The sequence below is a fragment of the Corvus brachyrhynchos genome, unplaced genomic scaffold, assembly GCF_000691975.1.
Source record: "Corvus brachyrhynchos isolate BGI_N302 unplaced genomic scaffold, ASM69197v1 scaffold307, whole genome shotgun sequence".
NCBI classification, from domain to species: domain Eukaryota; kingdom Metazoa; phylum Chordata; class Aves; order Passeriformes; family Corvidae; genus Corvus; species Corvus brachyrhynchos.
In genome coordinates, this window is record NW_008239288.1 from 1436418 (window position 1) to 1456445 (window position 20028).

At 41.1% G+C, this 20028-nt stretch overlaps 1 protein-coding gene across 5 annotated transcripts in view; it reads left to right on the forward strand.

The window, feature by feature from the left end:
- BEND7 (BEN domain containing 7) overlaps positions 1-20028 on the forward strand; it is a 46711-nt gene that overhangs the window by 17221 nt on the left and 9462 nt on the right. For 4 of the 5 annotated variants that reach the window (XM_008638369.2, XM_017740397.1, XM_017740398.1 and 1 more), the window contains 4 exons: positions 1492-1614; positions 4064-4329; positions 9227-9452; positions 14307-14426. In XM_008638369.2, the coding sequence (XP_008636591.1) occupies positions 1492-1614; positions 4064-4329; positions 9227-9452; positions 14307-14426 (735 nt within the window). Of the gene's footprint in view, positions 1-1491; positions 1615-4063; positions 4330-9226; positions 9453-14306; positions 14427-14660; positions 14966-20028 lie in introns of all 5 variants that reach the window. The other variant, XR_001863990.1, reaches the window with a different exon arrangement.

The following is a 20028-nucleotide window of genomic DNA, read 5'->3' on the forward strand; positions in this document are numbered from 1 at the left end:
TGGTGGCCAGATTTTCAGCTATTTCAAATGAGGATTAAGGTCAAGGGACCTGTGTGGGTCTGACATCAGGGATCTCTGATGAAAAAACACAACCAAACCCAAAAAGATAGTAATAACCTGGTTCGGCATCAGAGGAATGCAGAATTAATAATGAAAAATGGGAAGATTTATAAGTGGAGATTAAATGAATTGCTTGTGTTCACTTTAGCTAGGTAATGATTAAAGGCCACCTGGTAAGTGTCGGGCTATGGAAGAAAAAGGGAAATACACTGTCTGAAATCTAAAAGGGAAATACACTGTCTGAAGTCCACATGTAACACAAAGTGAGGTGATTTTTGCTGGGTGCATTTGTACCTATCTTGATAAAATGATCATCCCTCCTCTTGCATTCTTTGATGAGCAGTAAAATAGCCATCCGTTTAAATGACTGTAAGCACATTTGGAAAGGACGGGAGGTGCATCCCCATCTAGCCTCAGTTTCAACCGGGTGCTGTTAGGTATTTGGTTGAATTTTGAAATTTTTATTTGCAGCATTAGAACTAGGGATACAGCTGTCTTAAACTAAAGTGCAGGATACAGCTGTCCAGGCAAAGTTTGAAATCCCTCAGCTCTTACAGTCTGATTCAGAACAATTCGGAACAAAATTCAATTTAGAACAATTAAATTCTAATTTAGCACAAAAAATGCAAAACTTTTGGAAAGTAAGGCAGTAATAAAAGCACTGCTGAGGGCTAGAGCTAGAACCATGTAAGTTCAGTTAAGCACTAGTAAGAATTACTAGAGGAAAGGAATCTCTTGAACTACTATATTAATTTTCAAAGGGAAACCATGGAAAGCCTGTCTTGTAGGTCACAGTGATGGAAAACATCACAGAAAACAATCCCACCCTAGCATGCAGAAGAGCAGATTTGAAAGCTTTCCTTGCTGGTGGTTCTTTTCTGGCCTGGTCTATTTTTTTTCCTCCAACTAGGGTATTTTATTTTCATTCTCAATTCTTCACATGGTAAAGAATCACATGCAACATTCACGGAGTTTAAAAATTCCTAGACCCTCATTTTATGTACAGTACAAACCTTTATTGCACAGACTGTCTTCATTCTTTGTAAGACTGTTCCAGGAGATGGGCTTTTTTGTGTGTGTGATAAAATGAGTATGTTTGTAATGAGGTTTGGTGCTTTTGTTATTCAAGATGAACCAGCCTGACAATAGAGAGCCCTGCTGTGAGGAGTGCATTATATTCACACTCTGAACAGTCTTCTCCAGCCCATGTAACATTGCATCCCAACTCAATACAATTGCACGTATTAGTAATTGAATAAAAACTAGTGGTCCCTTCCTCTTAAAAGGAATCATGTTGAAAATTATTTGCTTTCATGCTTTTGATCTAATTTTGCAATCTGATATATTGATCATAGTTTCAGACACCTGCTAATTGTTGTTTGGGTGATTTTGTGTGGGTTCAAGCCCCCATTTCATTCCTCTCTTTTTCAGGAGAAATCCCAATGGCGAATTCATCAGTTGGACCAAACTGCTGTACATGTAATTGCCAGTCAACCCTGCAGGCGATTCTTCAAGAGCTCAAGACCATGCGAAAATTGATGCAGATTCAAGCAGGTACTGTGACCAGTCCCATACATGCGTGGTTATGACGAGCATTGAGTTGAAGATGGCCCAGCTTACTGCAGGGGTGTTGGACAAGATGGTCTTTGGAGGTCCCTTCCGAACCCAAACTGTTCTTTGATTCTGTGATCTTCCTGTTAGGGAATGGTCTAGGAAATCAAAGTCTGTGTGGGCACTCAGAAAAACTTGGATTGTTTCCTGCTCTCCTGACATTCAAAGTCAAATTTTCACAGGTTTCTTGGAAATGCAACTTTTACTTCTCAGATCCTTACCTGTAACATGGGATTTTATCTTGTAGCCTTTTAAGGTTATATTGAAAGAAAATTAATGTGATCAGATACATAATGAGAGCTGAGTGGGCAGGTCAATATGCCATAACCGTGTGCAGTTTGTTTCCACAGTGCATTGATTCAGGGGTGCCAAGTGCTACTTTACCCGTGTTCTGCTTACCAGTTCACTAATCTTGGGGGTAAGAAAAATAAAATTTGAAGGTGACTGAAAGTTACCTAATAGCTTTTCGTTCAAACCTCTTTCAGCTCTGTGGTAGTCTCAGCTGAGCTAGCCACTGCATGTTGTGGCCTCCACCCTTCTTCTGGCTGGGAAGTACCAGCTTTCAGTGTGTATACCAGCAATAATCTGTTCACTGGGGAACAGTCTAGTTTTATGCTAGGTTGGGAGCTGAAAGAGAACAGTGCAGAGCCAGAGGACCAGTTAAGCCAGCAACATAATGAGAATGTGGCAGGTAGAGTTAAGTCATCATAGGCTGATGTGAACCTGCAGCCTCTGTGCTACCTAAAAATTAGTGTTAATGCTAATAAGGAGATAGAGATATTGGAGATTTTGTCAGTTGACTTGCCCATCCAGTATGAGTGATGGGGACTGGAGCCATGGAGGTTTCTCTCTTGGAGAGGCTAGATAAGACTTCTGTAAGAAAAGAGAGTGTTGAGTAATTAACTGAAATATGGATGAAGTAAAGGGCTGACTAAACTCCTCTTCTCCATGGCGTTTAATGTTTGAGTGAGTGATGGGAAGGATCAGACAGGTTTTGTAGTATCAGTTGACACACATAAAAATGCTTTTCTAGAAGCCATCAATTTACAAAGAAGAACAAAAACTTTTTTTTACAATCTTTACTGGTACATGGGATTCTTTATGCAGTCACACCAATTTCATTGAAGTTACATGGGTGATTGAAAAATGGCTTGTGAGTGAGAGCTAAAAAACCAGGGTGTATGCCAAAAGAGCTGACTCCTCAGTAGCAGGAACATTTCTTATTTATTATGTATCTACAGAGTAAGTACCTTGTTAATTTGGGAATCTCTTGGTTCACTTGGAATACTTCATATCTTCTGAAATTATGGTCTTGCAGAGAAAAAAAATCGTTTGGCATTTTTGTTGCTAAAAGAAAAAAACTAAAATGCAAACTTGTAAGTGAAAGTGTAATAACTTATTTTAGTATTAAAACACCCTACTGTTGTACTTACAAATTACACATCACAGTCTTGTAAATCCTTGCCAGAAATGAAATATTCCAGAAATCTTTTAATAAACAATATTCTAAGGTTTATTTTCTTCCTCAAGCTTTGTAGGTGAGGACTTTTTGTAGCTCACTCATGTCTTGAATGAGTTTGATCTGCATGTATAGCACTTCTGGCTTTTTGTTTGTTTGTTTTGACCTTGATCTTAGTGATTTATCCACACATATAATTGTATCTTGATAGCATTCTTCTGGAGGGCTTGCTCATATTGATGCAAGTTCAGGATTAGTGCCTTAATTTATACCAATGATTGTGGATATTGGAAAATGCAAAACACTGATAAATATAAAATACAGTTTCTCACATTTCAAAGGTAATACATGTCAGTTTTTGTGTATGAGCAAAACAATCTGATGCAACTTTGGGTTACTTTTTTCCCCTAGAAATTAAACTATTGAATAGTGTTTTCACTCATTCTTGACATAATGGTACTTGAAATGTTCTTGCTTAGCTAATTAACTTGGAGACCACAGTCATAAAGATAACTGTCATTGCATTAGCGCTTGTATTATCTTACTTTATCAGGAAGAGATCCTCAATGACAGTGAGATTCTCAGTCATTCAGAGGGCAGACAAATTAATCATCACTTAAGTGCTTCATGTCACCAACCATCCAGTGGTCACTAGGAAAAAGAACCATGTATTCCTAATTTTCCTAAAATACTGTTCATCAGTGTGACTTGAAAAGCCGCACAGCAGAGCTCACTGTCATTATCCCCATTGTAGTGATAGGAAAATTATGCAAAGGTGATAAAACTTATTTGTTTCCCAGGCAGCAGCAGCCCTGAAAATCACATCACTTATCTAGAATATAAGTTCAGTGTGTCAGTAATTTATTGGTGCATCTGTGTGGTTATTCATGGACTTTTGTCTATAAAATTAATGCATTAATTTCTTTCATTCAGTTGGGACTCAAAACAGACAGCAGCCTCCTGTTCCTCTGATTTGTGCACAGAAGTCAACAATATCAAGAAAGAGAAATAAAAAGAGAAAACTGCCCCTCAAAGCTGTTGAAGCAGTTACCATGAATAAGAAACCCAGCTCTGCAGAGAACGAGAAGAGACTGTCAGCAAACTCAGAACGATCGAGTCTGCAAGCAATTGAACCCCCCCTGAAACCAGAAACCCCTGTTTCAGGGTTTGGAATTATCCTTGAATCAGCTTCATCCGATGTAAGTTAAAATTTTAATATGCAGGATTGCAAGATTTTGAAATACTGACTCATTCAGGGGAATCAGTAGTCAAGTCACATTGATGCATCTTCCCAATTTTTGTTAGAATAAACAAGCAGATCCTGGGTAGGAGTGGATGGAGATGTTAGGGTTAGATGTGTGGAGTGCTTGTTACAGATTTTGGGGGGTTTTGGTGTTTTTCCAACTTTCACAAGCATGAAGTTTCCCCTTGAGTTCAAGGCTCCTGTTTTTTGACCTTTTAGTGGAAACTTGTTCTTTGTGTCTCCCAGTGGCAAGAGCCACAGTTGAGGTGAGGAGCCATGAACAGCCCCATCATTGCTGATGAGCCCATGTAGCCCACACGTGTCTTTATCCTGCCAAGGAGTATTTATGTTCTTTCCTGCCTGTCTGGTCCCACTGGCTTTGGGGAACTCCTCACCTCTAGAAAATTCATATTCAGTCTTTGCTGAATTGGGTCACTTGGTCTTGATTTCTGTGGGTGCTGGAGTAGGGCCTCAGCACTGTCAATGATGTCAGTGTGACTAAAGAGGCCAAGATCTGCCGCTCTAAAAATGGCACTTTTCCTATAGAAAATTGCAGTAAGCATGTTTTCTTGACTCATGTACACACTGATAGAAATTTCGTGTACCTGGTGGATGATTGGCTTTATTTAATGGCCAAATTGATGTCATCCAAACCAGCTCACCGACAAGTAAACTGTTCATTAATTCCTCTAATATATTTTTAATTTTGAGCAGGCTCTTTCCAATTTCCTAAGTACTATGAGCTAGAAAAACATAATTAAATTCAGTATCAATAAGCGTAAATGAAAACAATGCAGCAGATAATATTCTACCCTTCTGGAAGAGAGAACTAATAATAAAAAAGAGCAGTCAGGATAATTCAGTTGCAGAGATGCAAGCCACACCACTAATTAGGGTGCAGTCTCATGCCACAGAGTCAGTGTAGTGATACAGAGTAACTAGCATGATGCTTTTTTTCAGAGGGTTTCCTTTTGTAGTGCTGAGCTTAATAATGTTTGAGGTAAAGGTTTGGGGAGGACTGGTAATTTATCTCCAGAATGCAATTTGTGCTTATAATTTTTCTTTGCTTGTGGCACTCTTGTCAGCTTGGAACACAGTTTTGAAAACAGTTTTGTGCTTGCAATGGAATTTAATTTGGCTTTGTGAATGTGTTCCATCGCTGGACACGATTCTTTGTAGTTGCCAGTTTGACCTAAGGAAAAAAAGAAGAGAAAACATGTGGCTCATAAATCAGGTCTTCATTTGTCCTCCCGTGCTTGAGCCCCTGCTTGCCACAACAGTTGTTTGACTAAATTTACAGAGCCAGAACCCCGAGACAAACAAATTTATTTTGTTTTGTCTTTGGAAAGAAAACATTTGAGTTCTGAAAACAGATCTATTTAATGCAAAAATAAAATGTGACCTTAAACATTTTGAGAAGGCTTAAGGCTTAAGAAAGTCATTTCTTTGAGAACAAATGGCAGTATTATCTTTTCTACTTTTTTATAAGCGTCTCTGGTGTGCTCACAACCACCATGTCTGTGTGCCTGAAAAAACCTGAAAGACATTTTACAAAGCACCATAAATGAGTGTTCCATGGAGAATATTCTACAGGTTGTCTGTAGTGTGTGCTGTGTCATACGTCACCCCTGATGCCACTGCTATTTTACCAACATTTATTGAACTTTAAGAAAATTCCAAGTTTAATGGGTATAAAACTGGGTCTGCCAAAACCAGTGCAATTAATTCAGACCTGCTGAGATGAAATACTGCTACTTACAGAGATGGAAAATGTCTTTGTGAGACAAACCCTGAATCTTGTCCATGGATCAGAGAATCTACTTTTTAAATGTAATGATCTGATTACAACTCTTAGTTGAACTTCTGTTTGTTTTACTGTTGTAATATTTCATTTATAACCTAATCATTTTTAATCTACATACTACAACCTACTAAAATATCTAGGATTAAATCTAATTCACTGCCTGTTAATTTTAGCACAGCAAAAACCTTTAGCATTCAGGTCTTTCCTATTTTGTTGTTCACAAATAGTTTACCCACCAGTTCCTTTTGCCATGATCATTATCTATTAAGAAGTGCTTTTTCTTTGAGAAATCACATTCAAAGTGATCATAAAGTTCAAATGGTTACTGATTGTCTTTGATTAAAGAATAGCTAACTACTAAAGGAAAGCAAGAATAAATCATAATTTTGCCTTCAAATTGTTTCACTGGTAAACAAATTGATCCCTATCTTAAGAATAAAATAGTCAAAACAAAAATAATACTGACTCTTCCACACCAGAGCAATGGTAAGGTTTGAAATGTATTCTGCAGCCGTATTGTAGGGTGGTTGGTGCACCTGCCAAAGTGTAATGCAAGTGTCCTATGGTAGGACCAGGGAAGAGGGAAACCACCCACAGAGCAGGAGAGAAAATACTCACTTGATCTTGGTTTTTTCAGTACAAATACAGAAGGTGAAAGCAGGGCCTCATGATCCTTCTGGCATTTTGGTTTTTAAGTAGGAGGTGTCAGAAAAGGTACCACAGGAATAACTGGCTTTTGGTGAGGGTACCAGCAATAAGTGTGGCCAGCAGAACCAGGGCAGTGACTGGAGAGGCCTCACCTGTACTCTGCGCTGGTGAGGCCTCTCCTCAAATCCTGGGGTCAGTTTTGGGCTCCTCACTACAAGAGACATTGAGGTGCTGGAGCATGTCCAGAGAAGGGCAATGGAGCTGGGGTGTTTATCCTGGAGAAAAGGAGGCTCAGGGGGAACCTTATCACTCTCTGCAGCTCCCTGACAGGAGGGTGTAGCCAGGCGGGGGTCGGTCTCTTCTCCCAACTAATAAGTGATATGACAAGAGGAAATGACCTCAAGTTGCACCAGGGAAGGTTTATTTTGGATATTAGGAAAAATTTTTTCCCCAAAAGGGTTGTCAAGCACTGGGACAGGCTGTCCAGGGAAGCAGTGGCAGTCACCATCCCTGGAGGTATTTAAAAGATATGTAGATGTGGCACTTGGGGACATGGTTTAGTGGTGGGCTTGGCAGTGATGGGTTAATGGCTGGACTCAATGATCTTGAAGGCTTTTTCCAGCCTAAACATTCATATGGTTCTATAATTTCTCTGGCCTGGGTGTCTGTATCATTGAGGTCATCTTAGATGCCTGTCACAAGACCTAAGTAACAGAATAGGGCAGTTATCCTTCATAACCATGTCAGCTGCATTCTGGCTTTTAATTTACGTGAAGTAGAATTTTTCCCAAGTTGTGAACTTGGCCTGCATTTATTTACTTTTGAAAATCTTGCCTGTCACCAGAAGTTTAGAAGTAACATATTAAAAACCCACCTACATCCGAATTCTGACAAATGTCAGTAGCTGACTGTTTTGTTGGATCCAGCATTTTGAAAGTTCTTGAGGTAAAAAACAATTTTTCATCTAGAACAAGCTGAGAAACTACACGCTTCTTAGATTATTTTTGTTGTTGTTGTTATTTGCATATTTTAAGATTCTTCATCCCAGCTTCCCAAAGCATTTTAGTCTTAAGTATCACACAGTACACATCCACATCCTATGACAATACAAGCTTTGGAAATACTCTACTTGCAGCAACACTCTTGATACTGATTTTTAGAAATTCATGGGAAAAGAATTACACAGCCAAATTGTTCCGAGACTGGCAGCCCTTTCTTCTGTCTAGACTCAAGATGTTCACAGGTGATATGATGGGAGATGGCATTTGCTCTTGCTTTGTAAACATCTTTGAAAATGCACCATCATTGGTGGATATATTTCATGTGGGGGAAAAAAAAGGGCAGGTTCTTAGAAGCAAGGCTTTAATGTTGGCTTATTTCCTTACATCATGACCACCGATTCTTTTACCTCCTTGCCGACTTTTAACAATATTTTTAAAATTTTAGTTTATTCACAACATGTCTTCATTCTAGATATATAATTGTTCCATGAAGAAGTCTTACCATATGCATTATGTGATACTCACAGAAGAAATTTCTGCAAATACTGTTCATGTAATTTCTGATATGTACAGACAGGGGCAGCAAAAAGACTCTTGGTAAGGGGACTTCCTCAAAGGCCTTTGTCTGCTTTGGCCCTCAGTGTACTTGAGAGAAGACTCTTGTGAAATTCAGCATGATTTTCTTTTCTCTTCTTCCCCTCCATTTCACTTTCTGGCAGTCACTTAAATCCCTGTGATTCACTGTTGAGGATTTTTGTGCTGAAATAAGCTGTGTCTAACATCATCCTCTTCTAAACATGCATTTTGGGAATGAGGGACAAATGGATACGCAGCAAGTGCTGGCTCCAGGGGCAACCTCGGACTCATGGTCTACTTATACTCATATGGGCCATATCTTCACTGGAAGCCCTCTTGGGAAGCCACATGGAATCGGCCAGTGTCCCTGCATTTGTGCTCCTTGGAAGTGCCTGGCTGCCCCACAGCACACTCGTTCACAGCATTTGGCAGTGAAACAAGTCCATTAAATGGTTAGCTAAATGTCCAAAAAGCATCACTTAGGAGCACTGCTCTGGGATGATCCTCTGCTTTGTTGTTGTTACCCAACACTGAAAGGTATCTCTTGTCTTTTTGTTAGCTGTATGCCTAGAAATTATGTCAGTAATTGTTAACTTTTACAGACGCTAGACAAGGAGTGTGATTGTTTGATTTGCCTTTTAAGGTGCTTATTCACTGACGGGGTTTGATTTCAATGAATTAGGCTGCTGTGGTCCTGAATAGCTGGGAAAATATTCATGGTTTGATGAAGTGATTGTAAAGTCTCGCCAGATGCATGATTGAAGTAAAATAATGTCTTTGAATGCTCATTTAATTAAAACATTTGTATTGTATTCTTTTGGTAGCCAGAAGTGCAACTTGCAGAAGGATTTGACGTCTTCATGCCGAAATCTCAGCTGGACTCTATACTATCAAACTACACTCGCTCAGGAAGTCTGCTCTTTAGGAAGCTGGTCTGTGCATTTTTTGATGACAAGACTTTGGCTAACTCATTACCAAATGGCAAAAGGAAAAGAGGACTCAATGACAACCGGAAAGGACTAGACCAAAATATTGTGGGTGCAATAAAAGGTATATTTTCTGCTTTTTTTCGTATGTGTAATTAGAACATATGCTCTGCTAAGAAGAGTGCAAGGGGATTAGAATTTCTGACGTGTGTTAGGTCTATTAAAATATGCAGTCTTATTTTTATTCCCTTTCATTCACTTGTTAAAAATAGCTTCTACGGGGACAGCTTGTGTTAATTTTAAGCCAGTGATCCTGGTTTCTGAAGTCAGGCTCTAAGGTTAGAAACTCAATGTTCGTATAAGATAATTTTTTTTCCCCCCAGATATCAGAGATGCAAAGAAATCTTGAAAACATAATGACAGTGTAACTGATACCCTTCAATCAAAGTTCTGAGTCTTGTACTGTATCTGACTGCGTCTGCCCTGTAAATTATTCAGTAGTTGGTGGCTGGATTGGGGAGAGATTGAGGAAGATATTACTGACATGAGATGAGTTTGATGTCCATAAGTACGGTGATCCTTCTCTTGGGGGAGCAAATTTTGTGGTGCGAGCACCTTTTGCTGGGTGATTTTTCCTAGCAATCAGTGCTTTCTAGCTTCCAGAAGAACACATGTACCTTCAAACTCTGTGACAACAACATATAAAGAGCTGGTATTAGGCCAGAGATTCTGGACTGGATTCTATTTTGAAATCTGATATTGTAGGGACAATACCCACATTACCAAAAGACAGGCCAAAAATAAGCTCTAAGAGTGGAGCTTATTTTAGAGGCTGTGACTCGTTCTCAGGTGCAGATTGCTAACTTAGGAGACACATGGCAATGAGAAGAACTTCTCTAAGTCCATTGGCAGCAAAAGGAGGCAGGAGAATCTTCTGCAACCACCTCTGTTCCAACTTTTGGACCCCTCTCCCCATAAAAGAAAGGCATTGACAAACTGGCTTGAGTCCAGTGGAGGGGCCACCAAGACTTACGACTTCAGCACTTCCCTGCTTCAGTACCAGACGAGGGGAGGCTGAGAGAACTGGAGAGAAGATGATTCAGGAGAAACCTTACTGCTGTTCACAACTACCTAATGGGATGATCTGGAGAAATACAGTCAGAATCTTCCCAGAGGCACAAGAGGCATTGAACATGCGGAAGATTGCAATTTGATATAAGGAGAAGCATTTTCAGTATAAGGGTGGTTGAGCAATACAATAGGGGCTTAGAGGAGCTGCATGATCTCCATCCCTGGAAATATTCAAAATGTGACTGGTCACAATCCAGAGCATTAAGATCTACTTTGAGCAGCAGGCTGGGCTTGGAGGCCTTCAGAGGACCCTCTCAAGTGTGCAGTTCTGCAACAAAGTGTATGTTGTGCCTACATCATAGTCCTAATATATCTTACAGAGCAGCTGACAGACTTTCTTACAGTTATGCTTGTATTTAGGTTTAAATCACAAGCACTGTTTTGTACCTTCTTTTCTTGAGCTCAGTAATCTGCAAAAATTTGAGTCTGAATTCTCTCTATCTGTATCTCATTGTTCCATAAAAAGCTTTAATAAATAAGCTAAATGAAAGAAAGAGGAGTTCAAAATGACTTCAAAAAACCCACTCTAATTTGAACAGCACCTGATAAAAGAAATGTTTCACAGTAGATGCAACAGCACTACTAAAATAGCAGCTGGTACCCACTGCAGAGAGCAATGTATCTCAGTAGCTAAGATTGTATTAGTGGAGCAAATTCTGAGGCTTGGCTTAACCTCTTCTCTTGAGTTTAGGAGAAGAAAGGGGGAACTTGTAGTTTCAACAGAAAAATTTCATCTGGGATGGTACTACTAGGTACCACTGCCATAACTGATCTTCATTGGCATTTCCAGTATTGCCCAGATGCTAGTGCCTGATCCCTGATAAGGAAGCTTGTCCCTAAAAGCTGTGATGGAATAAGATGGCAAGGTCTGACGTCCTGTGGATCTTTATTCAGTCTGGCTCCAATAGCACCCTTCTTCCCTCCAAGGAGCTGGGCTATCAGACACTGTGGTTTCATTTATTCCAAGAAATAACTGAGCCAGTATGAAATCTCTGCAAGAACAACATCATGTTGTTTGCACTATTATCACTAGGACATTCCTCTACCACGTGCCCAGATATCCTTTAGTGGCACTTTTAGTCCTTTTCCATGACAGAGATACAAAAGGCTACATTCATGACAAAAACGGGCAGAGAATTTAAAGGAAAAACTGTTTGCTTGAAAGTCACTCTTCCTGTCTGAAAACATTTTCACTGCTGTCCTTACAAGTAATTTAATGCTTCTGCAACAGAATGATTAGCCAGGGAGCAATTCTCTCTTTTGACTTGGGGTATTCAGTGGCACTTGTTGAATCAGTTGCAGTGTTTCTCCTGGGCAATCAGCTTCTCTTGTGAGTCTTTCACTCAGAACTGGGAAAAAAAAAAAAAAAAGATGAAAAAATAAAACTAGTCAGAAACAGTTATTTTTCCTTTGTGTTCTTGACTAGAAATTCAGCCAGTGAAATCCTTCCCTGCAGAAATCAATGAGCTGTGTTCAGATATAAGTGTGATGTGTCCCTCAGGGATCCATAGTGGGACCAATATGATTTAATATTTTCATCACTGACACAGGCACTGGTTTCTAGGGCACCCTCAGCAAGTTTGCAGATGACACCAGGCTGAGTGGTGTGGTTGGTTGACAGGAGGGAAGGGATGCCATCCAGAACCTTGGCAGGCTGAAGGAATGGGTCCATGTGAACCTCCTGATGTTTAACTAGACCAACTGCAAGGTCCTGCATCTGGGTCAGGGCAATCCCCACTATCAGTATAGAGTGGTGGATGCAGGGATTGAGAGCAGCCCTGCAGAGAAGGACTTGGCAGTACTGATAGGCAAAAAATTAGATAGGAGCCAGCAATGTCACAGCTCAGAAAGTCAACTGTGTCCCAGGTGGCATCACAAGAACTGTGGGCTTGATTCTGCCCCTCTACTCTGCTCTGATGAGACCCCACATACAGCACTGCATCCAGCTGTGGGGTCCCCAGCGCAGAAAGGACATGGATCTGTTAGAGCAATTCCAGAGGAGGCCACCAGGATGGTCAGAGGGCTGGAGCACCTCTGCTATGAAGACAGGCTGAGAGATTTGAGGTGGTTCAGCCTCAAGAAAAGAAGGCTCTAAGGAGACCTTACTTTGGCCTTTTAATATATAAAGGGGGCTTGTAAGAAAGATGAGGATGGATATTTTACCAAAGCCTGTAGTGACAGGACAAGGAGGCAGTGGTTTTAAACTGAAAGAGGGTACATTTAGATTGGCCATTAGGAAGACTTTTTTTTTTTGGATGATGATGGTAATCAGACATTGGAACAGTTTGCTCAGAGAAGCTGTGGGTTCTCCATGCCTGGAGGTGTTTAAGATAAGCTTGGACAGGGCTTTGAGCAGTCTGATGAAGTGCAAGATGTCCCTATTCATGGCAGTGGGGTTGGACTAGATGATCTTAAAGTCCCCTTTAAATTCAAACCAGTCTATGTTTCTGTGATAGAGGGTTTGTTAATACCATACATCTTGGGTGGACTAGAAAGGGCAGGTCCCAATTCTCCTGCCTCCTTGCTGTTTCATTCCCATTCCTTTTTGTCCACGTTGTTATTTCTCTAATCACACATTAAGCAGTTGTAGGAGTAAGTAAGTAGGAGTCACAAGTCATTATCAGGTTCCTGTTGTGTCAGGTACCATATGGATTCCAAAGGGAAAGACTATTTCTACCTTCAGAAAGACAATGTTTGTTGCAAATCAGACACTCTGAATGTGTGGGGATGTATTGACTTCTCTGGGCAGCCCTAAGCTGGTCTGATGTCCTTGCAGATCAGACTGCACTGGAAAGTGTTGCTGATGCCTGCCTTTCCATGGTTTTGTGAAGCTGTTAACATGGAAGGAGTTCAGAGGGGGGGATTACTTTTGGTTCCCTTATACTTAGCAGGTAGTGCTGCTTCAAAAGTCCGTGTATAAAAATACTGAAATTGTCTTTTTTTTGTTGCGTGTTTCCCCGTCCCATTTATGTGATATTTATTCTCAAGGATTACAAATCCCTTGAGCTAAGACTAGCTTTCTCTCTTTGTTTGCCAGTCATAATAGGACACTGGGCTCTGAGATCTCTGACCAAGTTTACAATAGCAAGAATATTTTTTCTATTTCAGCTCTTGTTTATTTTTTGCACACCTCTCAGTTGCATGATGAAAATCAATTGCATCAGTTTCACTCAATTTATAATTCTGTATTTTTGGTATAACACTGTTAGGTTTGCTGTAAATATGGATTTAAAGATAATGTTGAACCTCTCTGTACCTTTTTTATAAAATACAAAATTGGACCTGTAGGATATTTCTTTTTTTCTCGATAACGGTGCTTTTTATTTTTTCTTGTAGTAGCTTTATAAAAATTCTATTCCATCTGGTTTGGCAGTATAAGAACTGTGGAGATTTCCACAGTGGTAGGATTTTACTCTTTCATCACTTTGCCTGCAGCCTTGGGAATCTGGCCAAGAGGCCACCAAATGACCAGATCTTCAGCTCTCTACCTGTGCCATATGGAAGGCAGCATTTTCAAGTGCCTGCCACATCTGAGATTCAGTTCAAAGTACACGATTATTTTTCTGTGATCATTTTGTGTGAAATTCATTAAGACATCATGTATAGAATGTTTCTTTGGGACAGGCTTTTATATGTAGTAACAATGACATTACTGTGATATTTATGCAGCCAAATGACTTCTGAATGATGAACTCATGAAACACTTTATTCTCACAACCCTACGTTTGGCCATTAAAATTCTTTTTAATCAGTCAGTAATTTCATATATTTTGATTATAATTCTCTCCAGTCTCCTTTTCTTCATTCTGGTGGCAAGTTTCAAAAAGGTGGTGTCTTTTTATTTCAGTCTTTACAGAAAAATACTGCACTGCTAACCATGTGGATAAACTTCCTGGTCCTAGGGACTGGGTCCAGATTCTTCAGGATCAAATCAAACTTGCAAGAAGACGATTAAAAAGAGGCTCAGGTATGTATAAAAATATGAGGAACAACATGTGAGTGTAAGATTAAAAGCTTAGAGCCTTTGTATCCACAGAAGTTTTTCCTGTTGACTGCAGAGTTGTACTTGTTCATGCTGTGAAAATTAGAACTCAACACTTTAGCAGGTTTCTGTGGGTTTGGAATGGTAGCAGGTTTAGGAGCTGTCTCTACAGACAAGTTAAGTTGGAGTCTTTCTCAAATGTTGTCTCCTTTCCTTTAGCATCCAAACTCTTCTTCCCAGAAGTCCTTAAATTAGCTGATCCATCCAGGGCTGCAGGTAGAAGTTTTTTAATTCTGTGTTATTTGGTCTGACAAGCCACTCACTGTACTGTTAAGACATAACCCAACTGACCTTTCCCTCTATACTATGTGTGTCTGGAAGAATACATGAGTCTTCTCACATTCCTTGTGAAAGAATCAGGAAAAAAAAAATCAAAACAGAAACCAAAGAAAACCCAACCACCCATCCTGGTTGTACCAGCAAGGATCTGCAAACCGTGGGAGGCAGCTTGCCAGCAGTGACAGGTAATCTAGGCAGGGTTTTGCAGTAAAGCTGCAAAGCTTGGGCTGGGATAACCTAGATGCTTGAGACCAGCCTGCAGCTCAGTGCTGAGCTTTCACCCCAACAGCATGCGGCTCCTGAGCCCTCAGCTCCAGCCATGAACATGCAGCCTGGAAATCCCCAGTAGGATTCTTGGAAAAGCAATGTTACTGTTTAAGAGACATGTAATTACCTTGTAAACCATAACTAGTCTCCTTCCCATCTTCATCCCTCCAGTACTACTAGGGGCTTTCTCCATACGAGGCTTCACTTCCTTGTTCTCATCCTGCAGTTTTCTTAAGGCTCTCTCGGGGTTGTATTTCTTGCCTGTCTTTCCCTGCACACATCTGACACTGTTGTCTGAGCCACATCATGTGTGCCACCTCCTTAAACAACGCTTTTGCTGTTAACTGTATTTAGCTGCCTGCCTTTTCACCTCTTCCCTTCTGCCCATCACCACAATTAAGTGCCTGTTAACATTCATGGGATGGGAAACCTGATGGCTCCACAGGGGATCCACACGCTCACCCCGTGGTCCCTGGTGGTGAGCGAGACCTCAGGAAATGTCCTCTCCATCTCCCTGTCTCGCAGAGCCAACCTTTTCTGTCCAAAGCTGCATCTCTGAAACACACGCTTATGCTGGCGTCTGAAATCATTCTCCACGACGTTATTAATGCCAGGAGGGAAAAACATCAGATGAGGAAAATGAGAAACACCCAGAGACAGAAATAACACTGGGGGAGGAAAAAAGTGCAGATTATTCGGTAGCATAAGCTTCCCAGGGTAGAGAAACAAACCAGCACTGGCCTTAAAAAGGGTTTCTTGTGTGTGTTGGGGGAGGGAGGACAGAGGGATGCAAGATAATCTCGTTAAAGGCAGTGTCAGATTACTGGTGTTGTACAACAGGATTGCTTTCTGCCCCTTCCAAGGCTGCCTGTCAGCCTCCCCAGGACAGGAGGGTGGAAGTGGGATGTCAGGCTACAGTAAAGTGGAGGGTGCAGTGCAGGATGTGGGGAGCAGAGGGTCCTTGGGTTGACTGCAGAAGATCCCTCAGGAGAGAGGATTGACCTAATTTTGTTTTGATTTTTATTTTCTTTCATCGTTTTTTATTTGCTTTTCTTCATGCCCCTGCAGGATATTAATTAAAATGACAATGACATTCAGCTTTTGCTTTTCAAATGGGGCCACCTCTATCTCTGGTCCTTGCTCAGGATGGGAGAATCTAAGCAGAGGATATTGTATTTAAGCTAGCAAGACTATGAAGGAAAATAAGTGAAGCTGAGTAGTGTGCCAGAATCAGATAGGCTCCCCTGTCTGTGCTGCCTAGGGAAGGTAACTTGTTCACATGTATGTGGATGCAGTGAGCAGCAGTGTACCTAGCAACCCCTCAAGTTTATTTGTTGAAAAAAATCCTGCACAATACCTAGATTTGTAAAAAAGCTCTCTTTTGTGCTGTTTACTGGCCAGTCCCTGAAGTGCCCCAGTTTCTCTCTGATGTGGCCACAGGCGGACATGCTGTTTTCAGTGTGTCAGGAGTAGCTGAACACACCACTGTGGCCACTTGCACCTTTCCATCCACTGCCATCTTCTCTGGTGGCTGTAACTAGCCCAACCTGACCTCGCACTGAATCAAAGAGGTTTCCCAGGCCTTTGTGAGAGCAAAACAGTAGATGGGAGCGGAGAGGCAGGAGCAGAGAGCTGGTTGCAGTATAGCCTTCAGGATGTTGAAATAAGGTTTGTTAGTAATTTTATGCTACAACTGTGAGCTTCTGATGTAAGGAATCTAGAGCTGACCAAGCAACAGATCCATGTATTCCCATATTTTGTGTCCAGCAATGGGTGTTAGCAGATGCTTGGGGAGGTCTGTAGGACCAAGGGAAGGATGTTGTGGTGTGTGGTAGCATAGTCTCTCAGCCCTCAGCAGCTTTATCCCAATATAGAACTGGTGATGTTGGAATTATGCACAATTTATCAATTCATTGTGAAACCATACCAAAATCATGTGTAATTTACAGGGACCAAAACAGGAGGGGAGGGCAGACATGGAGGGAGAAGCTCTTCCAGGACTTCATGTTGTAAAACTTGGCTTTTAAGTATCTTAAAACTATGGGACTTGCAGCCACTGAGATGTGGGATTCATCACTCTTCTGGCGGAGCTCTTGAGCTCTTCCAGTCTGCCTGTGGCCAGTGGAGCAGAAGCAGAAGTGTCCTATATCCATGTTCCTAGGTCATTCTCTTTCAGTTTTGTCTCCACTTGCTCACTGGAACATGCCAGCTGAGCTTGTGGGGATAGAGTAAGGTGCCCAAAGAACAAATCTGAGCCAGCATTAGTCTAACTTCACCCAAAACTTTCTGAGCCAATGTGTCTCCCTGCTGCTTGATCACATTATTTATCTACATCAGTTCCTGGTTTGTCATAATGCACAGGCTGTATATGGAGAAAGCTTAAGATGATCCATTTATTTCAGAGGTCACAAGACAACTTTTTAGTCAGCACTGTGTTGGGCTAAATTTTAACAGCAGAAGTATTTAAGAGGAGGGGTGGGCTTCTCATCCTGCTTGCCTTCCCCCAAGCCATTCAGTACATCCTCTGATGAGTTTTTCATTTCAAATCAGACAGTAAGACACTGCATTCATGAGCAGCCCTCTCCACTTTATCCTGTGAAACATTATTTCAGTCTGAAAACATAAATCCTGCTCTATCTTTCAATTACATTAATAATTTCAGAGAATTCTATCAAACAATTGGGGTGGATCTGCTTTTTGTAGCCCCTTCTATAGAGTGTAGTCCCATGAGTATTTCCAAATTAAATAAAATTATCATCACTGGATCATAGATGCTGCCCAGCTTCAACCTTATTTATCATGTTTGACTCATCTCCTAGAATTAGGGACTGAAAAAGCTCCTTATTTCAAAAGCTAATCAAAAAAACCACTTTAAAATTCTGCTTTCTAGAAAATAGCTCCCCCGTGTAGATTTTGAAAAGTTGTTATCCTAAGCCAAATAAAAATTCGTTTATGTTCTGAATCAATGAGAATATTTTTCATGGCTGGGAATATTCTATTTATTTATTTATTTATTTAGCTTCAGCTTTTTCTTAGTTCTTTTAGATTATTGCTTGAGATCTGAGACTTGGATAAGGTTTTTTTTATTTGTTAGATCTGAGAATAAAGCTGCCACTGCCATTAAATTTTTATTGGCCTTGTTCAGTCTTTTCAAAATTTCACAAGTTAGCTGTCACAAAGGGGAGAAGAGACTACGAGGTTAATGTTACAAACAGATGTTATAATTAAAATTAAAGAGTATGATAATATTCTTCAGCCTTGACTACTGGTCCCATGTCATGCCAAGAGCAGAGCATAGTGGAGCACAGCTTCATAATGCCAGGTCTGTCTTCTCCCAGAAGAGAAGCTAAACCGTTTTAGTGGATGGGGTGGGATGCAAAGTTGCCCGGAAAGGGAAGAAGTCAAAGGAAATGGATGTGCATAGGTTTCCTCTCTTAAGGCAGCGTGAATTACAATGCAAATTGCCTCATAATTTACGGTGCCGGACTTGCCCCAGCGTGGTCTCTTCACCCTGCAAAAGAGACCATGAGCAGGTGTCTGGTGGCCTTGCCAGTGGCAGCACAGAGGGACACAGTCAGCCATTATCACAGCGATCTTAAAGCGGGTAAAATCAGAGGGAGCTGACTGGCTGTTCCTGTCACCTCTGTGCAGACACTGCATTCGAGCCTTTTGATTACTAAACTCTCCATCCATTAATAAGCAGCAGGTCAGGGTTCACACATCTCCCACAGTAAGTTCTTCCTCCCTTTTTATGTTTTGAAGAGCCCATGAGCCATTATTCCATAGCGGCTGTCCATGGGAAAGCTGATGCTGTGGGGTAATATGTAATAACAGTAATATGTAAATTACCACAGGGTAGGATTCCTGGGGCTGTCCTGTGCAGGGCCAGGAGCTGGACTTGGATGATCCTTGTGGATCCCTTCCAGCTCAGGATATTCTGTGATTCTGTTCTAACACTGCCACAGTACGCAGGCTAGGAGCTGTTCATGCCAAGTGATTACTTTGTGCACAACCTGGAACCTTTGGACTGCCTGATTCCTTAAAGGAAAATACAGCAATTTTGGAAAACATGCTGAAAATGTTCAGGCAGGACTTATTTAAATAACTTGCATGCCATGATGTTTCATCCTTGAATTGTTGCTTAAAATTACATTACTTTGTTGCATTGTAAAATAGTGGGGAAGAAGGAAAAAAATTGCTTATTTTTTTCCTGGAAGTATGCCTTTTCTCCCAAGTCCTTGCTCAAACTGCTGCTTCCATCGTTTTGTGTGAGGTTTTTTTCTTCTTTCTGGTTTTCTTCATCCTCCTGATTCCCTGGTTTGTGCTTTTGACTACATGCTACAAGAGACTGGGTTGATTTTTGCTTAGCAATACACACAGGGCCAGGAAGGATGTGGAATGAAGTCCAGCATGTGGTACAGTGGGTTTGCAGCCAGTATTTTAGATATATTAAAATAGTAACTGCTGTATTCAACTTCCCAGCCCTGAGCATGTGTGTACTTCTGTCCAAGGAGCAAAGCAGCAAGTGTACACTTAACAGACAGACCTGTACCTGAGAAGCTACACAATTTGGGGGGAATCTAAGGAAATGACTACCAGGATTGTTTTGCAAGAGTTGCTGCACTCTATCTAAGCAAAGGACAGAGAAGAGGCTCTGAGTTCCCACAGTAGGCTCTCTTCCTGCTTGCCTTGTCTTGCAAGCTGGCTCAAGACAAAGTGAGGTTTGGCTGGCAGTCTGTGGGGTGCGGTTGTCGAAGGCAAACCTTCCTTCCTTCTTGGAATGACATGTGAGAGGCTGGTGGTTTATATCCATGTTAGGAGGTCGAGGTGTTTGTCATTCCCCTGTATTGTACTTCACCTGGAGCTGCAGTTACACATCCAGTTTCATAAAACAAATCCTGGCAGCTGCTGAGAAGAGTGAGTAGCTCTCTGGGCATCTGCTGTGCTCCCAGTCCCTTCCTGGCACTGCCACAGGCATTCC